This window comes from Chelon labrosus (assembly GCF_963514085.1).
Source record: "Chelon labrosus genome assembly, chromosome: 15".
Classification (NCBI taxonomy): domain Eukaryota; kingdom Metazoa; phylum Chordata; class Actinopteri; order Mugiliformes; family Mugilidae; genus Chelon; species Chelon labrosus.
The window spans coordinates 10,768,833-10,791,960 of NC_140348.1; the positions used below are offsets into that span (position 1 = coordinate 10,768,833).

The window sequence follows — 23,128 nt, forward strand, 5'->3', positions numbered from 1 at the left end:
TAGCTTTTATACAAAGCCAATTGTGCAGCAGCCATTAAGTTGTAATTTAATAACTTTTCAGCAAGCAAATATTTAATGAATAACTGCATATAACAGACAATAAGGCATCCATTAAAATACTTTAATTGATGCTGCAGAGGCAAATGTTCACCCAAGGAAAAGGATGATTCAATTTATTCAAGCCATCATTTACCACAGAAGGATCCTGCTGGAAATAAAAAGGTCAGACCTTGGTAATACATTAATTTACAATTATAATCAAAGAGGCTTATACAAAAAAGGAAGACCTCCAGCCAGTCAAGCTGAACATTCGCTGTAGCCATAGAATGACTTCACAAATTTAAATCCTGTGTACTATTACTACACTTAGGTTAAGAGCCTGTGTGTGCGCGTGTGTCTGTGTTTGTGAGCGTATGTGGGTGCTGACCATGCAAGCCATCCTCTGGGAGGTCCACATCAAGCATGAGGTCATCATCATCCAACTCTCCTGTCCCCGGCGGGTCCAGGTTGTTTAGGATATCCTGGGAAACAGAAAATTGCAGATAACACTAGCTTTAGATAACGTTGTCGACATACTATGAATGCATTAGAGCTATTATATAATCTTGTCCCTGGACAAATAGTTTTTTCTCTGCAAAGGGAGAGATGTGCCAGGGGCCAGATACATGTAGCAAAACTCCTGTACAAACACACAACGCACAAGCAATGAGATGCACAATTTTCTGATATCAGCATATTTTTTGTGACACAATATTTTTTGTAATTATTTTGGGGTTTTATTTTTATTTGCATTACAACATTTGTAGATTTGTATTATGCATCATGTATTTATAAATATTTATTGCATTCCTTGCTTACATTTCATTATTAAGAACTATTTGTACACCACCATCAGTTACTTTATTCTATCACGCTTTTTCAAGTGATTCTCTCACTCCAGCAGCATAACAGGAAGAAGATGCTCGTATTGCATACATCAAGACACAGAAACCAGAACAGGCATTTGGAAAAATATCTCCCAATTATGAATGATAATGCAGAACTCTTTGAAAGCCCAACAAAAACACTTCACATATCAGCCTCAGAAGACGCAGCTCGTCTGACTGCTGCGCTGCTGTCTACCAAATAATTCAAAGCGTACCCAATAGCAAAGGAAAGAATCGATAATTCAAAGCATTATTTTTCAAGGCAATTTTGTGCTATACGAAACTAAATCGACAGGGCTTTGACTCTGAGACACAAGCATAAAATTACTCATTATTGAATATCTTGTGTGTTGCATGATAACTGGCTGGTACTCAGTGTTTCAGACTTAATGAACAGAATAATGAAGGAAGTAGAATAAACAAAACATATTTCTGCAGTCGTCCAAACGCTATCAACCAAGACGTGGGTAGAATCTTTGTTGTTTGAAGAGTCTGTGTACAAATCAGCCTGTCTCATCTGATTTATTCTCACTCACTTTCTATCCAAACAAGTTTGGTCTTTCTTTTCTCCCCCGCCCTGTTGCTCTCTTCTCTTTAACCTAATAACTCCCATAATTTAAAAAGTGAGACAAATATCTGATAAAACAATGCATCCTGATACATTTCTAAAACATTTATTTTACTAGTATAGTTTCTCTGGGAGGGATGCGTTCCTTTTTGGGAACTGCCTACACTACAGTCAGGTTGTCACTTGAAACATTAACCCTTACACCAAATGGACAAATTTTTCAAATATATGCCATTTCCTGCATCCTCTCATTAGAAATCTCGCTGCAGTCTTGAGAGCTTTGCATGACTAGTCTTACGAGACCACCCAATGAGATTATTCCACGTGTGAGGGAGATCCAAAACATGACAGAAGCTACAACTGTCAACTGTGAAAGCACCATCAGGCCTGAGAGCTGATGTGTGGCAGTATGACGACAGAGAACATCTGGACATAAGCAAGACCATATGCAAGATGTGGCAACAAGATGGAAATTATAGTGGAAATACCACAAATCTTGAGAACCAACAATGAAAGATATCCAAATTAAATAATATTGAATTGAATCGTATTTTATAGGGACATTGTGAATCCAAATAAAATCGATTCAGGAGACAACAACAATACCTAGCCCTTGTTCATATATAACTTTTAACTCTTCAATCCTAACCCCGATGAACAGTACACAAGCCACACTGCAAAAGCAGCAAAACAGCAGCTGTTTTGAGATATTTGACTAAACTCATGGCTCAGTACGAAATCATACACTAGTATATGAAAAAAACTAACTACAGCACATAAAGCAAGAAGAGTTATGCAGCCTGTACAGAAAGCTGATGTGGTTAAAATGAAATTTTATCACTTCCGTCATGAAGGATGATGCTAAAATTCATTCAGTGCAGAGAGCTTGTATTATTGCACATAATTTCACCGCATTCATCTTTAAAACTGTGCAAAACTTAAAATAAAGACAGAAGATAAATGTAGTGTAATAAGTCTGAAAATGAATTTGTCATTTCAGGAATCTCTTTCTCTTCCAGGTATAGAGTGATACATCATAGAGGGATATGTATTGGATATTTATTGTGATTGTATCGTTTTGTTTGTTACATTATGGCAAGAATATATTCCCATTTTTTTATGTCTCATTTTTACATGCTTACATTCAAAATGACTTGCAGTTTTCTTTTACATGCTGTTCAAACAATAGCCGTGAATTGTGCTTCAGTGTTTGCTTCAACAGCCAGGAACTAAACCACCAACCCACTCCATCACCTGAACTACAGTCACCTTTTGTCCGCGTGGTATTGTACTGCACCTTGAAGTGTTAAGAGTTCAATAAAACTGGCACCAAGCCACCTCATAACAAATGTCTTTATTCCATTCACACCATACTCACTGTCTTTGTCCGTTCCTTTAACTGGCTATCCTTACATTGTAAAGTAAGGATAGTGAGTAGCTGTGGCGTGTGTCTCCAGAGGAAATTTCATTTCTCATTGGCAGGACACAAGGGCTAAGAGCATTTCAGGATAATCTCTAAGCAGGGGAGTGAGTGAGCATTGGATTAAGGTGTATGTCCACTAGAGCTCTCAAGTCTCCACACAGTCCAAAGTAGACATTTATGAGAGCAATCCATCTCTAGCACAGACCCGGCCTTAGGTTATTTACTGTGGTAACATAGCAGCAAATGCCCAGTAAGAACTGTGTGAACTTTATATTAAGGCAATAACAATATGACTTGTAGCAACAAATGAATTTGACATATGACGTACACATTTCACCCAGATTATGAACCCCGTGGCATAATTACTCTTCAGATTTGTCAGAGCCAAGGAAAGGTCTTCTGACTCGATCTGTTTCACAGCCCTCTCTCTGCTCTCACTGTGACATCTGCTGGATCTTCAAATAAACACAGCTGGATTAAACCCTGATTAAACCCTTCTGAATCACAGGGAAAGTTTTGAGGCCACGCTTCTTTCTCTGAGTTTGACAGGTAACCCTAAAACCACTTTGACTTGCAATACCAGATAAAAGCTCTTTGGAGGAACCTTATTTCTAGCTGTGGCTTTCTTAAAGAGCATATTGTGGCGCATATTATGTAGTTGTGGCCAAGATCTAAATTAACATCATGGCATACAACCAAGCAAAAAAGCAAAGTAGACAGCTCATTTGTGGTTCAATCCAACAACTCCAAAAAAAATAAATAAATAAACCCACAAACTTCAGATTTAAATAAGAGTGAAAAATCAATATGTGCCACGAAAAAGTTTTTGGATTGACTGTATTTGTTCCCAGACATCACTGTCTTTCCCTTCTCTTCCAACTCACATGCAGCGAGCCGCCACCCAATACCTCTATATTAGTTTCTAATAAAATCATAGTTTATTAAAGATGGGGGGCTAGAAATAATATTTTTACCCAGGTTTTTGTTGAAGGCCAAATACTCTGTGAAATTTAGGTTTGGATTCTCTTTCTATTGCTGTGCTTTTATGATGTGAGTGCGTGTGTGAGAGAGAGAGACAGAGAGAAAGATAGATAGATAGAGATAGAGATAGAGATAGAGAGAGAGAGAGAGAGAGAGAGATAGAGAGAGAGAGAGAGAGAGAGAGAGAGAGAGAGAGAGAGAGAGATGGCTAGTGCACGTTTGATGGAGGGCACATCTGCTAACATAATCACTTCAGGATGTTATTATAATATTACCAAACTCATTTACAGCTTTTAGAGTAGGGCAGCTTTTCCACCAGAACTCTAGTCTTACTGAAGTGTTTGTCTTGCTGTGCGAGACATAGTGTAATCCAAATCTAGTATCCTGCCTGTAAAAGTCTTACTGGTCTTATTGGCTTTTACAGGAATTATTGGGCATCTGCTGTGCGCTCTGGATGTTTGAGAAGTTTACGAGTAGAGTCCAAAGAATGACACCAAAATTATGGGATCTGGGAAAATATGATCTTTTGAATGAGTTTTCATATTGATTTTTATTTTATTTTCTTCTTAAGTTCATTCCGAGAAGAAATGTCAGAAATCGACACTCTGTCAGTAAAGAGTAGTTGGGCTCAATGATAAGTATGCTACACTGCAGATGAAACTAAAATATCATACCTGTAATAAAACCTAAAATCAGAAGTGGAGATGTTAGAAAAACCACACATTACTTAATGACTTGAGAAATTGAGTGCTTCTAGACCACTAATTCATTTGGTAGAACAACAGCCTTACATTAATTACTCTGCAATTATTAGTGCCTCTTTTATGTATGAAACTCTCATTAACCACTGATTCATTTTAATTTCACTCTTTATTAAATAAGTTTTATAGGGAAAGCTTTCCTACGAAACAAATGATTGTGAAACCTGGACTGCTGGGCTGTTTTTATGGTGAAACTCTGCGAGGAAGTGTGCATCTTAATAGAATATAATAATAAACAATAATAAACAAGGTTATGGTCAATGAAGGCCGACTGTGGCGAACGAAAGTCAGAATTCACATCTTTATCAGATCGGTTGTGTGTTTTTCTTAGTTTGGATACTTCTGTTTTTCCTCTTGTGCACTGGTTCGCTAAGCTGCATAGCCAGTCAGTGATCTCTTTCACCAACTATTTCTGCCACCAATTCCACATCCTGAATTAGCTGATAAGCTGGCAACAGGAGTTTGACTAGGAAACACATGGAAAAAACTAGGGGCCTAAAAAGGCCTAATGTTAGCTTGATGTGTCACTTGGTGTCCTTAGTAGTATGTTAAAGAGTTGTTTTTGTATCCAGACATAGCCTCTCACCCACCACCTAATAATATTATAGATTTGTGTCATTCACTCTTGTCAAGGAAACAACAACATTGCTAAAAATGGCAAAATTCTTTATGTAAATAGTTTATTTCTGTTGTGCCATGCTGAGGCAAACATTCAGAGACTGAAGGTAGTGTGGGGGAGGCACAAGGAGAGAAAATGTTTAATGAGTGATGGCGGCTGCGGAGTGAAATAGAGTAAGAAAACCCTTGAATCAGCACTGTGTTTTTCCAAGATTTATCCTTTTCCCCACATTTCATTTGGTGCTCAAGATGGATGTATTGTTGAAAAAGTAACAAGTTGTCTGACCCACATTGTACATACTGTACCTGTATACAACAACAACATATGATGCACTGACATGATGAAAAACAACTGCAGTCACAAATAAGCTCATCTTGGGAAAGAACATAGTGTGTCAACATAAGAGTCCCTGTACACATGTGAAAATGAGCAGGCAACTCAGATTTCTATGCCATTTACAGACGGCCCTGTTTTAAAAGATGATCAGAATTTCCAAAATTATTCTCATGTTGCATTTTTATGTAACATTGAGTTCTTGTAGCACTGAATTCTGCTCTATTGGAATATTTTGATTTTGGTGCATTTTAATGTGTTTTTATAGATTCCTCTGTCTATGAGATATAGAACAGAATAAACTACACAGAGAGCAACTGCCAAAATAACTATAAAACTGTCAAAGTTTTTCTATTTGTCTGTATAGTGAAAGGATTCTTGAAATGTGAGCTGGATTTCCCACAAGGCATGTACAGAGAGTGTACAGAGTTGGTACTACCAGAAACTATCAACTATTCATGAAAGACTGGGTACTGAAATCATACTGGATTTACAATATCACAAAGAAATGTAAGCTTGATATGTAAATGAGACGGCTTCAATTTGAATGAGACATGAAGTGGAGAGAGCCTCAACAAAACTACAAGTTTCAGTGCAGGCTACAGTGAGCAATACATGCAATTAAGGAAAAAAAACAAAAGTCTCTTTCTGCAAAATACATATAATGTATTGTTATGAAACAGTAGCTTTGTAAATTAAATCTGAAAAAACATAAACTAGCCATAAACAAGGAGCAATGGAGGTGAATGCATCCAGCATCCAACATCTACTGACTGATTATCTGGTGATGCTTGTTAAGTAATTTTTGATATAATCCAAAAATCTGTCTCCTTCAACAAACAAGACAGAAATTTCCAGGCAACACAGTTAGGCAATAAGCTAAATGCTAATATTAGCATGTTAATCTTCCAACAATGTTGCTATGATGCTGATGTTTGCCAAGGACATGTTAATTATGACATGACCACAGTTTTATTTTAACACTTGCTTATTATCAATGAAGGCTAAAAGTTGTTCATGCTTTTGTTTTGTAAAGCCTTCTTTCACATTTAATTGATGACACTAAGTCTACTTACATCTACCAACTACAAAACAATCATCTGCATATCCATTTTTAAAATGAAACTCAAACTTCTGAGAAAGTTTTTGAATTTATTTTCTCTTTTGATAAATATTCTTATAAAAGTTCAATAGATGCAGTGCCTGGTATTGTAAGCAATATGGTCAACTGCAGGACTGCCAGTAAGAGTAATAGTACATAAACTGATTACACTTAATCATCCAATTTTGCTTGTGAAATTGGTTTTGCGTTTATCTAGCAAATGTACAATGTTGTTGCCTTTATCCTTGTCAGCAGGGGACCTATGAACATGGAGTTCAATATTTACAACACGTGAGGTCCAGTTGATGGACTAATAAAAAGGACAGTGGGAATGATCTTTAGTGGAAAAACAGGTCACAAATGTGCTTGGCAAATAAAGAGGGTCATGACCAACAACGATAGAAGTAGAGGCTGTAATTTAGCACAAACGTGTATTGTGTATGTGTGTGATGATTTCTGTAGGAAGCAGTGAATAGACCAAAAGAAATGCACCCTAAACCATTGTTTGCCTTAAATAGTTGCTGCTGTCAATTTAAAATCAAGGCAAACAAAAGCAGGTGAGCTATAAGCCTCATTAATGCAACAGCATAGCTGGTGCACTGGCAGCATGTTCCATAAATGACTGAGCACTCTGCAGACAAAGGGCTTAAGCACCTCACTCATTTAAACACTAATGAATTGACCTGTCTCAACCTGGCTCCACAAAAGCCTAAAATTAGAGGCAAAATAAATAAACCAAGGATGAGAGGAAACAGTAATTCTGCAGCTCAGATCGAGCAAAGGGAGAAACCAAAGGATTACAGAAGCACAAGGAGCATGGTTAGAAACTAGAAAGAGAAAATAGGGAGGTAATAAAGGCAAAAGGTGGAAGAATCTAAACAAAGAAAAATGCTAAAAGAAAATGCTAAATAAAGAAGTGGCAAAACAATAGCTACCCAAGAGAAGAAGGGATAAGAGAGAACAGCATTGTAAAAGGAAAAAGGTAAACATTCAGGCATTTTACATTCATGGTGTGAAGGGACACGGGGCTGCAATTTCTCTAAATGAGAGACACATAATTAATGAAATCAAGGGAACTTCCTACAAGCAAATGCATTAGTTCACTTATTTAAATGTAACCTTATTAGTGTAAATATGAATCAAACCAAATCACAATAAATTATGACGAAAATGTTATGCAGTACAATCTAATAACCCCGTAACACATTTGAGAAGGTTAATGTGTTAATAATGTGCATGGCAGAGATGGTTTGATTCTACCTAAAGGTAATTTATGATGCCATATATTGTAATGTCATAATTGATTGTGCTGGATCTGAAGTGTACCAGCTGTTTGGTAACTCCTTGTATAGAGAGGTGATGTTGTAGGTGGTGGTGTTATGTTGAACATGTGTTGCTGTCATCAAAATCATAGAAGGCACTTTTCTGCATGCGTGAGCCGTGTACAATTCATTTTGAGGTGCCTGACGACATAAAAGAAAAAAAATCCTAAATAAAACGTTTAAATATAAAATATAATATAAAAGTTATATAATGTGCACAGGTCCACTGATGCTGTTGCAGCCTATGATACTATGAGCTGAGGCCTGGAACACATTAACTGTGAGAAGTGGCCCTCCATTTCACAATGCCAATTTTGTAAAGCTGGTACTGTATTGAGCTGCATGGTGAATCATGGGAATGTTATTATGAGCTCAGGTAGCCCACTCCTTGATTTTGCACAGAGGCATATGAATGCAGATAGAGCCACATATAGCCAGAAAAATACAGGCACACACAAGCCGGGGAACATTTGGAAGCACACCAACATTGAGTTGTCTTAAAGTTGCACAGTGCCTCCACGTGGACTGAGCGCGCCACTGCAGTGCGGCAAGGAGCGCTTCGGTGGAGCTGAATATCTTATCCACTATCACTAGCAAAAAAACAACAGCTAGTTTCAGATACTATAAACACTAGCTGTGCAGTCCTGTTGTGCAAATAAGCATTCATATCTAACTCCTGCTGCAAAGGGCAGAAGGAAGTATTTGTATTTGATGTCTCAACTGGCGTGACAGACAACTAGGATTATGTAGGATGAATCTCCTAGATTTACTAATCATTTTACACATGGACACTGCTTTGTGGCCAGATTGTATTTTCTTCTGCTCATAGCAAGGAACTATTTACTCAGAAAACAAGGGAAAAATTAGCTGTTAGTTGCACAAACAGATGGAGAGGAAATGGCAGAAAAAAGGGGTGGGATAGGGGGAGCTCAGTGCATCCAATTACAGTAAGTGGGCTCATTTCCTCTAATCAAATAGCTCAGTTAAATATCTCAAAGGCAGATTCCCCATAGAGCTAATCTTCACACATCAGCAATCAGCCAGGACGTCTCTCCCTCTCTCTCTCTCTCTCCCTCTCTCTCTCTCTCTTTTTCTAGTTCAGCCATTTTTCTTTTTACTACATTTTTCCCCTTCGCTCCCACTCACTCATCCGACCTTTCCCTTTGCAACAGCAAGGACAATTACTGTTGCCTTCTTCTCGTACCTTACAAAGCTATGTTACGGTATTAAATCATTTTGCCAAAGTTTTCTAGGGTGCTGAGCTTCATGGAATTGGCCGATTGTGGAAATGATGGCTGTCACTGATGCAGTAATAAACTCAAATCACACCCACAGGGGCACACATCCTCCGGTCAGACAAACTGGCAGCACTGTCACAGTTTTAAGGTAGAATACAAGAAAACTGTTTTTGGTTTTTTTTTGTTATTTTTTGCTTTTTGTCTCTCTAATCCAACTACCTTTACCATTATAATGATATCAAAATTACATTATATCATTTTTATAATAATAATAATATAGGCCATTCTACTAGGAGTATATAGTGAATACTTGTAATGAACAGTTTGTACTTCTGATCTCTGTATGATCTGGGTTTCAATCGTTAGAATATGCTTATTCAAATTATTACAGTTCCCTAATTCCCTTTTAAGTATTTATCTAATGCTGAAATTCTGCAAACACACATATACATCACAATAGGTTTAGATGGACCAGAGATGTCAAAATGCACATGCTGTAGTATGAGACACCGTCTACATTCAACATGGACTGCTATGTTCTGTGTCACATGCTCCTTAAGACATACTAAACGACCCTAATCAGATACACATAGCTAAAGCACATGTGCCTGTACTACTTGGAGCACTGAAGAAATAAGAGACAAAGCATGTGCATAAACACACACAGTCCTCCTGTTGCTTTAGTAGCTTCTACTGTACAAATCCACTATTGTAAGATAAACATATCACGTTTTCAGCGTCTTGAAGCCCGTGTCAACATCACATAAAGCAAGCACTAAACACATAAAGCTTATTATATAATTTCTAATCCAGCTCATTTTAAGCGCTTTATGCATTCCTGAGATCAGGTGCACTGGTACAGGAACACAGAAGGCCAAAGCAAGGCCGGCAACGCTCTTAACACACACTTGGTGTGCAGGTCGGCATTCCTTTCAGGAGAGAGGGGCCTTGGCATGAAATCTGCAATGAAAGCTGGCGGAAACTACTGGACAATTTTGCTTTCCTTTGCAGCCTTTGTTCTGCTTGTTTAATGCCTAATTATAAAATGAAAGAGGAATTACTTAAAAAGGGGAACTGATGAATGGACTTAGGCACATTAAGTGTGTCATGTCAAAAAGGCTGAGGTTGTAACCAGGAGGTTAACCTAAAGCCTTCAGTGTAATGGCTTCAGCGTACTGTATTTGTAAAGATCACATAACCCTGGATATTTCAACAAACAGAAACACGGAAGATTGACATAGAATATGATACAACATTAAAGGGTGTGCAAATACAAGGTCTTGAAACCTATGAACACCTATGAAATCACTTTGAACTACACAGTAGACACACTTAAAGGGATGTTAGGTTATAGCATATTAATCAGTAAGTCATGCTCCTAAAGAAACCATCAAGGACATTATGCTTTATATGCTGTACGCATACAATTTATGGTAGATAAAAGCTTAAACTCATGTCTCTAGGGCTTTTAGAAATGGACTCGATTAATGTGGACCAGATCACACATAAGGTCACATAGCCTTCAGATTTCTTTTAACTCAGTTCTGCAACACAAACCCATGCTTTTCCAACTTTCAATCAGCTTCAGCCTTAGCAACCAAATAATTGCTAAAGGGTTCTGGCTGCTCTCTACTCCTTTCATTTTCTTAAAAAAGCTACAGAGCATTTTGCCACTTGATACAAAGGCCAAAAGGTTTTGAAAGCACAAAGGCTTCTTAGCCCAAACTATGACAACTTATAAGTTTAATATAGAGAGTTGGTGGATTACACATTGTTAAAGGTAATACTATTACCTGATTTACTATTAATTAGTCAATCAACAGTTACAAAAAATATTAATCTGCCAGAGAGAGAAACTTTTATTTGCCTTTTAGATGGTTTTCAATTTCTCCATTTTTTTTATGTACCCAAAGCTCAAAACAGTAATGCAAACAAGTTGTGCCAATAGCAAAATAGTTTTAAGAAAGATCACATTTTTAGACTGACATTTTAAGAAATATTATGCTTTATGTGTTTTATATTTTTATGTCAAACATATCAAAGCTGTAAACAGGGACTCACCAGGCTATTGAGCTCTGAGTCATCATAGCTGTCCAATGGATGTGTCCCAGGCCCCCCAAGAGGCTCAAGACCCTCTTCATCCCACATGTAGGTTCCACCAGAGCTGTTGGAGGGCGAAAGCTCCACAGACGAAACCTGGCGGGCATCACCTCGGTCTGGAGACAGCATCAGTGATCCCTGGGATTCCTGCATGGGGCTGTCTTCTTTATGTTCTGCAGAAGATACAGAAACACAGGTCTAAACAACTGACTTGAAAGTAACAAATAAATAAATTCAATTTCTTTTTAGTTTATTACCCGACAGATCCACGGAGTCCCAGTCAATGGTGTCATTGTGAAAGGTGTGTTGGGAAGTGTCGGTGGTGATGCCAGTTTTACGGTTGTCAGGTAGGTCGCCATCACTGAGCACATCTCCCACACTGTCAAAGTCATCTAAAAACTCTTCACTGGTGTCGACCCTGTCTAGTGATGACGCAGAAGATAAGGACATGTCTTCCAGGGTCTCACCTGCTGCCTGGACAGAAATCTGCTGAAGTAAACTAGTTCCTCCTCCTTTTCCGTCTCCATCTCCAGAGCTTCCATTGCAGTCACTCAAAGACTCTGCTTTTTCACCCTCACCAATCGGGTCAGCCTGTATTGCTATTTTTAATAACGCTCCACATTCAGAGGAAGATGAGGATCTCATATCCTCCTTGACCCTACCTGGAAAAAGAGGACTGTGCTGCTTGACTTGTCCAGATCGAGCCAACCTGTAGTTTAAAGACCCCCCACTGCTGGCCAATGACTTGGTCAGCACACAGCTAGGGAGCAGAGGTTTCTTCAGAGCCCGAGGAGTAGCAGGTGCTGGAGGGATCAAGGGGGTGGGCAGAGAAGAGGCAGCTGGAGGAGTTCTGCTGTACTGAAGTCCTCCGAGTTCTCCACCTAGACCACCTGAACTCCCAAGGCTGCAGTTCAGCCCCAAACCCACTCTTCCGTTGCTCAGTTGAGGAGGTTTGAGAAAACTACTCCGTGGAGGTCGGAGCTGAGTGTTGGCCAGAGGTTTGGCTAGCTCCACAGCCCGATTAAAGGAAAAAGATCTAATCATTGGCTCGCTGCTGGGGGAAGGAATTTGCTTGAAGTGAGTGAAACTGTTTGAGCGAACCATGTTGTCCAGTGCCATGATCTTCAGACTCTCGCTGGATTGGGATAGACTGTCTTGAGAGCTGCTTCTGGGAGAGCCAGAACCTAACCTTGGTCTTGCAAGCCGCGACTCTGACCCTGTCCGAGCAGGAATGCTGGAACCATTATAGCCCATTTTGGAACCACCGTTAAGTGGGCTTTGGCTTAACTTGGTCACTACTTTGGGACTCATCTTTGAGGATTGCTTAGGAATGGCCTTAGGACTGGACACGGCTACCATCAAAGTACCTGATCTGCGCATCTTAGGTGTCGCTGGAGAGCCGTTCTTTATTTCTTTTGCCAATGAAGGAAACTGTGTCAGAGCCTTGTCTTCACTTCCATCTACCGAGCTGGTGGGAGTGGTGGGGCTCGAGGAGGTTATCCCTTCATCTCTCTTCCATTTCAGGGAAAAAGGGGAGCCACGGATAACACCATTTGGGCGTGTTCCTGGCGGAGTGCTCTTCCCATCCTGGGCAGCTGTGGTTGGTTGTGTGGAACCATTGGGATTCAGCCCATCCTGGGCAGCTGTGGTTGGATGTGTGGAACCATTGGACAGGGGGCTAGTGCCGCCAGTCGAGGAGCGTCCACCGAACTTAGGCAGTCTGGATACCATGGCAGACTTGATGGGTGCTTTTTCTTCCATTACATGCCAACAAAGGCATTGAGGATTATGGAATCATACACAACTGGGGAAAGACACAAAAAGAGGTGATTAGATTTAAGTGCATGTGATTTGACTTGGGATGCTAACAAGCTTCTTCAGAGGCTCAATCCTGTAAGGCTGTTCATTATTGTAACCAGCTACCAGTTAGGGCAGGTTTTCCAATACTACTGTTTTTTGTTTTTTTTGTTTTTTTTTGTCATAAAAATGAATGCATCTTCCTCTATCAATTAATATATAAGTGCAAGTATGATGTGGGTAGGTATGAATTATTTTTTATATGTATCTTTGGTTTGACAACATAATGCTTGATTCAAACTGTGTGTATTATCCTGTTTCTGTGACTCTAATGTCATAGAATGTCACAGCCGTCACATTTTTAGTGACTCTTATAAATATGTACAACAGATAACAATAATGACACTCTAGACAGTCCTGTCCACCTACTGCAGATGTTGAATGCCTGTCTTCTTTTCAAAGACTGTTGACTGTGTCCGTAGCATTAGGGATTAATCAGGCAGGCTTACAAGGTGACGTGAGACTTTGTCACGGCAAGTTTATTTTGATGCTTTCATGTTGTCGCAAGAGAGTTAAAGGGTGAAGGAGTGCCCCTTCTGCTGTTTCTTAATAGAAAAAAATTTCAATCAATTTTCAATACCTGCGTTTTAAAGCAGATGGCAAAAACTGGCAAACAAACATAAATCTAGTGCATCAAACAAAACTGTGCATATTATGATCTGTTAAAAAGGAGAGAACACTGAAAAAGGAACAATCGAGACATTTGTATAAGGTAAGAGATTTTTCAGCAGCATCACACATGAAATGACCTGCAGCTGGCACTGGTTTTGAAGGATTTGGCAACAACACGCCTGGCCAACAGAAAAATGGGCAAATGTGTAGACACTGCCTCAGATGTAAGGGGAAACCAGTGCTGGGAAGGTGTCCAGCATTACAGTGAATAGTGAATGGAGGAGGTGTGGCATGCAAAGCCCACGGAGGGAGAACACAAGGCCGCTTCCTCTCATTCATTGTTGGAATCATTCAATTCCAGTCAACCATGTGACAAGTGTACATGTGTCGGTGGTGCACCTGCATGTTATATCCATCTGGCTAGCGTTGGAAATTTTTAAATTGAAAAGTTACTGAGTTCCAGATGGTAGATGAGGTTAGCAGAAAGTAAACCATCTGCATGATGAAGCAGAGCAGTTAATGTAAACTCTACACTAAAACTATTTGCGGACCCCTTTTTTTTTGCACTAAATAATATTAACACAACGTATAATTCACCTAAAAAGCCTGTTGTATTCGTGTTCCTCCCGTGTAAGTGAACACTTGAGGAGAGGACTATTGTTGCTTCAGTGTCTGACAATCAGATTCTGGGGCAACAATTCAATCAACTTTGAGAGAGGTGGGGGAGGAGTGCCGTGTCAATGTGGGTCTCCTACTCTTCAATAAACTCTGCATCACATTGCCCCACATTCCCACCCAGGGACACACATTTGTACAATCAAAGAGACTCACTCATCACTGCCCGACAAGTGTCTGGCATTGCCACCATCCTAATCCGTTCCATAAACACACATTTGTTAGATGGCAAAAACACACACACACTTACACACAAAAAAACGAGGTCAGCATGTGGAGGCAGGGCAGCCAAAGCCTCTTTGCCCCGAGGAGAGGATAGTAGTAGCAGTTAGATTAGGGGGTTTCTCTACTGTCAGTGGCCCCAGAGCCATTCAGTTCATTTCATTCATATCCACAGTGTCAGGTTTCGATTACATAGCAGGAAATCCACGCGTTGTAGCAAATGCTCAGTTATCTGGGTCATCTCATTCATCACCAAGCCACTGAGAGATATGTCTGCAGTGCTTATGTTATAATTTATTTTCCTGAAATCATACTCCAATGCTTCCATTCGCCGTATTAAAGACACGCAGAAAAATAAAAAAAAAGATTATATTGCTAAGGTCTCACTTCATATTTATTAAAACAACAAATACAACTGTGTAAGGCAGAAAAACGTGCTGCTCATGAAATAAAGAAGTAAAAAGAAACAAATGTTACATCAGCAAGGACATATGTACAGATGGCTATTACTTTTATCGATCTAGCAACAAAACAATATCCAAGTTTTAGTGTTAAGTCTGAAAACGATACTGTATAAACTTTAACGTATTTTAACAAAAAAAGACAAACTTAATTCTGGACTCTCAGAGAGGTCAGAGTTTATATGTTTCAGATATTTGGTCATTAGGGTTTTCCTCATAATTTTATAATATGTCCTCTCTCTCATCCTTTCATTACACCATTGCCTTTTCGACATTAAGTTACCCGGTCATTTGCTTGTTAAACTGTTAGCCTGGGTGGCTTCTAGACACCGTCACTTGCCTAGCATTTTGTGTCCATGACTTGCCATAACCTTAAGGTCGCATGTTCCATTAAAAGCAGTTCACATCTTCATAAGATAAATACCCGTTCATACACGTGGCCTAAATGCAACACATTACAAAATAAGACAAAGAATCTGCTTTGTGCTAAATTATAGCGAATGACTTGAATATATATACAGCATGATACCCAATCATATTTCCAACAACAGTGCAAAGACAAAGGTCAGCACAATACAGGCACACATAAACAAGAAGATTCTGACTGACCGACATTTAGAGGTAAAGCAGTAAAGCGTGCAGGCCATCTGTCAACTCATATCTGAAGGACTGCCCATCCCCCAGCGTAAATTGTGTAAATAAATATCCCAGAGCGTCACTAACATCTAGCACACGGCCAGCGCTGAATCCAGTGTTCCTTATCTGGCTCCTCCACTGCATGTGACGCAACAAAATACAAATTATTTTCAGCAGAATAAGCCTGTTTCTAATCTGGTTTAAGACTGAGGTCTGCAGAAACAATTACATTTATCTTGATATCCCAAAAGCTGACTATATTGTAGAATTTGTCTGTGATAGGGATCAGATTAACTTCCAACATTAACATTCAATGTTACCTGGTACTGTTATGTTGTCACTTCCGATTAAGAGACATAGAAGATAACAGAAAGAAGACGAGGAATGGACAATGAGATAGACACTGTAAAATAGAGTTATAATTGTAGAGACAGAGTGACAAGACTCCAGGCAGACTTTTTCCACTGAGAGATCTTCTGCTAGGTTAGCACCTCAGCAGCGATCCCTGTGTGTGAAATGAACAGTAAAGTGAGATGACATCTTTTCTTACTCTCTGTCTTACAGAGAAAGGGAGCTTTATTTCTGTCTGACAGTGAGGCCATTGGGCCTTACTTCATTTCCAACTCAGGGGACAGCCAGGCTTGGAAATCACCTGGCAGAGAAGCAGAAAGCTAAAAAATCTGATCTGGAATAGTGAGGTCGTTCATTTTTCTTCTGGCAAAGTTTTCACTTCTGAACTGAACATGCACACAAGCTGCAGAGAGGCATTCTTCAGGAGTAACAGGATGGATGCAGATAGGATGCGACAGCCCGAAGGCTATGATCTATTGGGTCATTGGGCTTACGCATGAATGGAGGTGTTCTTCTGCACACAGTAAATCCCCATTCTTGCTGTATCCCCATATCCCCATCTCTCAGAGTGCACAGTTCCCTGCCATTACAAAGCTTCAGCATCATCTCTAAACAGAGCAGTATGTCAAGTCACATCCATCTATCCTCTCTTACATTTTCATCATTCAATTTAAATAAAAAAATAGTGAAAAAATATAGCATGAGAGAAGCCAGGGAAGATACATATTTCCTGGTGGAATTCACACATATATATTTATCCATTTTCTTATACAGCTATCTCGTAAGCCAAAGTCAAGTCTTTTCTATTGTCATTCTGAAAGAAAACACTATATATATATTACAGAAGTGCAGTTTTCCGCTGCATATGCTATATATTTCACAAGTGTGTCTACTGTAGACCATCTATACAACATCTAAACTGATCAGGAAACTAACTGAACCAGGGTCTGTGTGGTTTACCAGCTCTACTATCATTTCCTGTAAGGTGTAACAAATTCAGACATAACTGTTCTTTTCTTTGTCAGAAATTATTCATTTTGTCCGTGAAGATCTTTCTTTTCCCAGAGATGTGAAGTCACCATCTGATGAAAGGGGCTGAAAGCAGCAAACAGGGAGCTATGTTTCATCTGGGAACATGCCATTAGAAGAATCTGAAAAATGCTACAGTCACATAGAAAATATAAACAGTGTGACTAGATTTTGTCCGTGGTAGCTTTGCTGAGTATTTCCTGTGTAGAACAACTGGTAGCATATAATTACATTTTTATAAGGGCTTTTTGAACACGGCATCAGGATAAAAATGCAAACAAAAAGTGCATTGCATTCAGCAACCAGAGAAATGCTTTCGTTTTTTGATAAACAAATGGCATTTCTGACCAATTCAAATTCACATGGACGATAAGTCAATAAACAAAGAGAACTGCAAAAGCAAGATACTCTGGGGAAAACATGGAGCGAGAAACAGGAAGGATGGGGTGAGCAAAAAAAAAGAAAAAAAGGCTCAAAAGCTCTTCTGGCACTTGTTTCTTCCTGACACGATGTGACAACTGCAACTTGAAACTCTTTCTATATCTTTCAGTCCATCTTGGTATATATGTCTTTTACGGCGCAGAACCAATCAATTATATGGCTCAATAGATATGTAACCCCTGTTTGAAGAGCTTAGGTGTGTCATCCAGCTGGCTTTACTATTTGAAAAGATAATTATTTTAAAGTCCAGACACACACAACCACTATCTCTGAACACTGTCACTGTTGTCTAAGTCGCTGAAGATTTTTTTTCCCCTTATGTAAATATCTACGTTTCTGATCACCGTCAACTGAATCTAAGCCTCAGCCTCGTTTACACATATTGACAGAGTCCCGTGTCTCAGTGGAGTAATAACTACGCCAGTCATCTGGACAGGGCAGTCGTGGGCCATAGCCCTCTCCCTGAAGAGATTAACAGAGTGCCATTAGAGCAGGCTAATAGAATGAGACAGGGATGAAAGCAACACTGACGCTGGGCTAATGTCTATTGAGTGAAAGCAATCCTGGCCAGAGCTGTACTGATGCTAAAAGATGCTAATCCAATGAGACAGCAGAGAGGGTTCGGTAATGCTGTGTACTAACTGTGGCGGATCAAATGACAGAGAGCAGCAGACGAAACGGTGAGTTGACACAAGAGGAGAAAGTTGTGGTGCGGCACCATGCTACATTAAGTACTACAGCATGAAATTAATCAATTTACAGCAGTATCCAGTTGTTGTTTTTTTGCTGATAATGTACCACAAACAAATAGATTAGAACATATTACCTTAACTCAGTGAACTTATGTTGCCCTCTCCAATCATTTCCATCCACAGAGCAATCATTCAGATGAAGCTAATTCCCATCAAGTGACTATGCACTTTGCTTCCTCCATCTTCTAAACTGAAAGTAAGGTAGCACATAAGAGAGCAGAGCACAGGAAAAGGAAGACACCGCTCAGAGTTTGAGCTGTCTGCCTGCTGCCTGTGTGTGTGTCCTCACATGTGTGTGTTTGTGTAATGTGAAGCGCGTGGCGCGTGTGTGGGTGGAGACAAGAGCCTTTGCGGATGCGTTAATATTTGATGGGGTGTCTTTCAGGAACCCCACCCTGTGTGCTGCCAGAGGAGAGGAGAAGAGAGATTTTGCTTTAAAAAATTTGAATTTCCTTTTAGTAAAATAGTATTTGACGCGGAATAATCTCATCATCTATGCACAATATGGCACATTATCTTCCCAACATAGAACATCTACAAACTTAAGTAGAAGTTTTCAGCGTGCTACTCGTAATTTCATGAGATCACCCCAGGGCATAATAAAGTAAACACATCCTACCTAGCACTCAGCTGCACACACAGAAAGTGCCTCCCACAGAGAGGAATTTGTTGGGGTTCTCGTTGAGATTCGGTGTGAACTCAATTTTTCCTGCTCATTTCACGGTTGACGGCGCACCGGTTCCACTCAGTCGACCGTTTTTCTGTTAAGTGCCGGCAGTAAAACCGTGAGACCGTTGCCAGTTCTTCAACAGCTCCCGTTGTGTCTGTGATGCCGCACGCCTTGATGAATCACAGCAAGGAGTCTGCAGCAGCGCTCATTATATCAGCAGCGGAACTAAAGGATAAAACACAGGGTTTCTAAAGACTAATTAAGCTTTTGTGCTGTTTCAGGCATTGCTTCTATTAAATGCCTCCATTACAATCAGCTGTTCTACATGTAACTGATTACAATGATGATGCTAAGCATACGATTTCGAGAGCTTATCCTTGCCTGAAATATTCTGTACCATATGATTTGAATGGTAGAAAGAAAGATATTTTTGTAGTGTGTCATTAATTCAGGATGTACTGTATACACTCAAAAATCCGAACTCCACTACTGTGGAGTCACGACACAGAAACACCTTTCAAAAAGTTCTCATAATCCGCCCTGACTCACACCCATAAGAATAACTCTACTGTGCTCTTTCTGAGGTGTGATGATGAGCGATGCTAGCACTTACATAGATCTAATTATCTTCACTGCCATAGCAGCCCAGACGTCCAAACTCCCATCACCATTATCAGGTTTGTCCTATTAGGATACGTGAATGACATGCAAAGACAGACATGTTACTATCAGCTGGATGAGCCACACATGACCTTCGCTTCAACCACACTGTGAGAAGTCTGCAGTGCATCTGACAGCCCCATTTAATTCTCACCTTCTCACTGACCACAAGGGTAAGAAAGGCCTTAGAGTGGCACCTGGCAACAGTGCAGGTGCCACTCACTGTCATGGAAGTCATTAGAGATGTTCAGGCAGATTGGAGCCAACGGTAGAGTGGATATTAGTCTGACTTACACTTTGCTTTTTGAAGTGAAATCAAACTTCAGTGAGTCCACAGAAGCCATGTTTTAAAAACTGGCAAGAAAGACTTTAGCCTTCGAATGTGTTTTAGCTAACATGTTAGCAACATATTTCTGAATGCCTGTCAGAAGTCCAGTACTCAGGTATTTTTGCCCTTGTATGATCTGCCAGGGCTAACTCTATGATTCCCTTTGGCTTCTAACAAATTTGACTTCCTTTACAAGCTAGTCCTTTTCCTCAGTTTTAGCTGTTTCTTGTAGGACAGGAAGAAACAGAAGTGTTTGTATGAGCCTAAGAGCAAAGCTTTTAAGTTCTCATAAACTGGTTCATAAATCGGTTGGTCCAGTGAACCACAAAGGTTGGAAAGTGAGACCTGACTAGACCTTCAAATTGGTACACTGGTTCCCAGTTACAAATAATATTAAGATATTCCACTGTAAGGATGATTACTATGATTTGGACATACTACAACATATTATGACAAATTAAATTACAAGCTGTAATTTGTACACTATCATCACTATCATATGAGAATCTTTTTCTCTACAAATTCTGAAATGGTCTTGGTTGTAGTATTACATCACGGGCAAAACATGCCAAAAAAAGAGTCCCTGCTCATGTAATTTGACCATGAATGAACTCCACCCCGTCATTGGGCACGTGAAAGGGTGAGATCACTGCCTAAGTTTTTATCTGGAGCACTGAATTCACAGCAAGAACTATGTTTTACTAAATTAAAACTATCTCCAATTTGAATCGGCAGCACAAAGGAAGACGTTTATGCAGTTGCGAAAGCATGTTCTACGATCTGTTATCAAGACTGCAGTTAATTTCTCCGTATGCTGAGGAAAAATAAAAGCTTTCATTAACATAAAGAGTTAACCAAGGACTATACTGTATTTCAGTTACATTTTACTTTATCATTAAAAGTTTAAAAATTAAACACACATTTACACAGTAACAATAACCCAGGGTCATGTACAGAGTTCATAGCTATTTCAACAACCTTCTGACGGTACCCAAGCTAGTCTCTGACAGCAGAACAATGACACCACTCTCCTTCTGCTGTGAAAACAAATTCTCTGTACACTGACATGTGAGTTCACTTGAAACATGTCCAGCTTATCTTAACACTGTACTTTTTATGGGCCATTTGTTTTGGATGTAACTTATACTAACAATCATATGCCTGGTGGATTTATTCTTTGCAAATGGACAATACAGTGCTATTAGGTCAACTTCCTCTCTGCCCCACTTCCCTCATTCCTGTGCATCCTTCTTTTCCAGTCACTCTGTCAGTCAGTCAGTCTCTTTTAACAAACACTTCCCCCAATCTCTACAGTTTCCTTAGGCAGCACAAGTACAGTAGCCAGCTAACAGTCTCTCACGAGGCCAGGGAGAACAAGGCATCCTCACATCAAATTAGGCCACAGTTGGTAGTTAACATCCATCAAATGTAATGCCTTTGTGCCCATTATTTTACACAAAGGCTTACGGTGGGTCAACTGATGAAACCTATAAAGAGTGGCTGATAATTGAGTGACATTTCTTCTCACCTCAGGAGCCTTCTGGGAAAAGGTTGCTAGATACTTGAGTAAATTGCTTTGAACACAAAAGGCACCATAGCAAACTGAAAACTATTATGTACTGAATGTTGGCAACGTCACGCTTGAGTCTGCCATGCAAACAAAGTATTTGAATATCATACTCTTATCGGTACATTTCACCACAGAGACATTTGCCTTTTTTTTTTGCTTTTGAACAGCACTTTAGCAATGACTCTCACATCAACTCAGCCATCACATTCAGAGCGCAAAGTATGTAATAAGAACAACACTAGGAAAAGTAATACTGCAAATGAAGTTAAAGTGTTCCTGCAAGTGAAAGGAAAGATTAGGAGAACCAAGGTATGGCAGTGCTGAATGACCAAAAAAAAGGCAATGTGCCAAATTAAGCTGGTGCAGTAACATGAGCACAAAGGCTCTCAAACACCTGCGACCTGCTCTGGAAACTAGCTTTCACTTCTGAGAATTACACCCATTCTGAACAGATGCTCGCAAATTACAGCGGGCCCCATGTGGTGATTGAGAATGACTCAGCAGTGTTTGTGCAGACAGGCTAGAAACAAACTTTCGACCTCACAAACAGAGTAAACAGTCTCCATCACATGTTCAGTATCCGATGCCAAGCACATAAAGGCACCATATCACATGACTAAAAGGCTTGAAGGATTATTCAATCAGACTTAAAGGTTTTTAAGGCGAGCGACCCCGTGACCTGTTGTAGTGAAAGTTTATTACTGATTATGGTAGTGGATGCAAACAGGAAACAGAGAGTACTCAAACGAAGGAAGGCTATACTGCAAATGCCCATAAATACATGGGTAATGGCAGCTGACCTGTCAACACTTTTTCTCTTATTGACAGAAAGCAGCATGAGTGTCTTCACTGTTACATTAAGAGTTATATCCAGCTGGACACATTTTATTGAAAATAAATGGCAAAAATGTACATTTCGGATTTTTTCTCTTAGTCTGACCTAACTCAACTTTAGGCATGCTAAACAGTACGTTTTTTGTGTGCATTTTGTGTGTCATTGTATTCCTCAGTCAAATCTTATCTATTTTATCTGTCACACTAGACATCAAACTAGAAAAGACCCATTGTAATCTTTGATCGTTTTCTGTAACCTGCGATTTTTCAAATACAACAAGCAAACGTCTGCAGCGAAACAGACATATTCCACAATAAATGCCATCATCCAGCCAGTAATGACGGACATCTGCTGCCATCTCCCTGCATTGTGTTCACAGTGGCACCTGTGTAAACAAGCTATTCAATGCAAAAGAAAAAAGGCGCTCTTCCACTGACAAAATAAAACCCTCACGGACATGACATTTCACATTATAAAACTGTGCAAGAAAGAAATTAAAAATAGAAATTATTAAGCTACACAGAACAGTCTAAAACTGTCACGTTACCTTTTGTATACCAGGGAATGGTTTGTCAGTAAAGTAACCCACTCAAACAAGCCATATTTCATCACTTTAATAACCATTCTTTAAATCTCTGCCTTTTGTAGTACATCTT

The 23,128-nt window shown here is 39.6% G+C and overlaps 1 protein-coding gene across 1 annotated transcript in view; it reads right to left on the reverse strand.

The window, feature by feature from the left end:
* Window positions 1–23,128, reverse strand: part of ccser2a (coiled-coil serine-rich protein 2a) — a 50,023-nt gene that overhangs the window by 24,705 nt on the left and 2,190 nt on the right. Inside the window, exons 2-4 of the mRNA XM_084561555.1 lie at window positions 11,631–13,177; window positions 11,335–11,546; window positions 428–521 (exon numbers count right to left, since the gene is read on the reverse strand). Of these exons, the coding sequence (XP_084417681.1) occupies window positions 428–521; window positions 11,335–11,546; window positions 11,631–13,134 (1,810 nt within the window). The 5' untranslated portion in view covers window positions 13,135–13,177. The remainder of the gene's footprint in view (window positions 1–427; window positions 522–11,334; window positions 11,547–11,630; window positions 13,178–23,128) is intronic.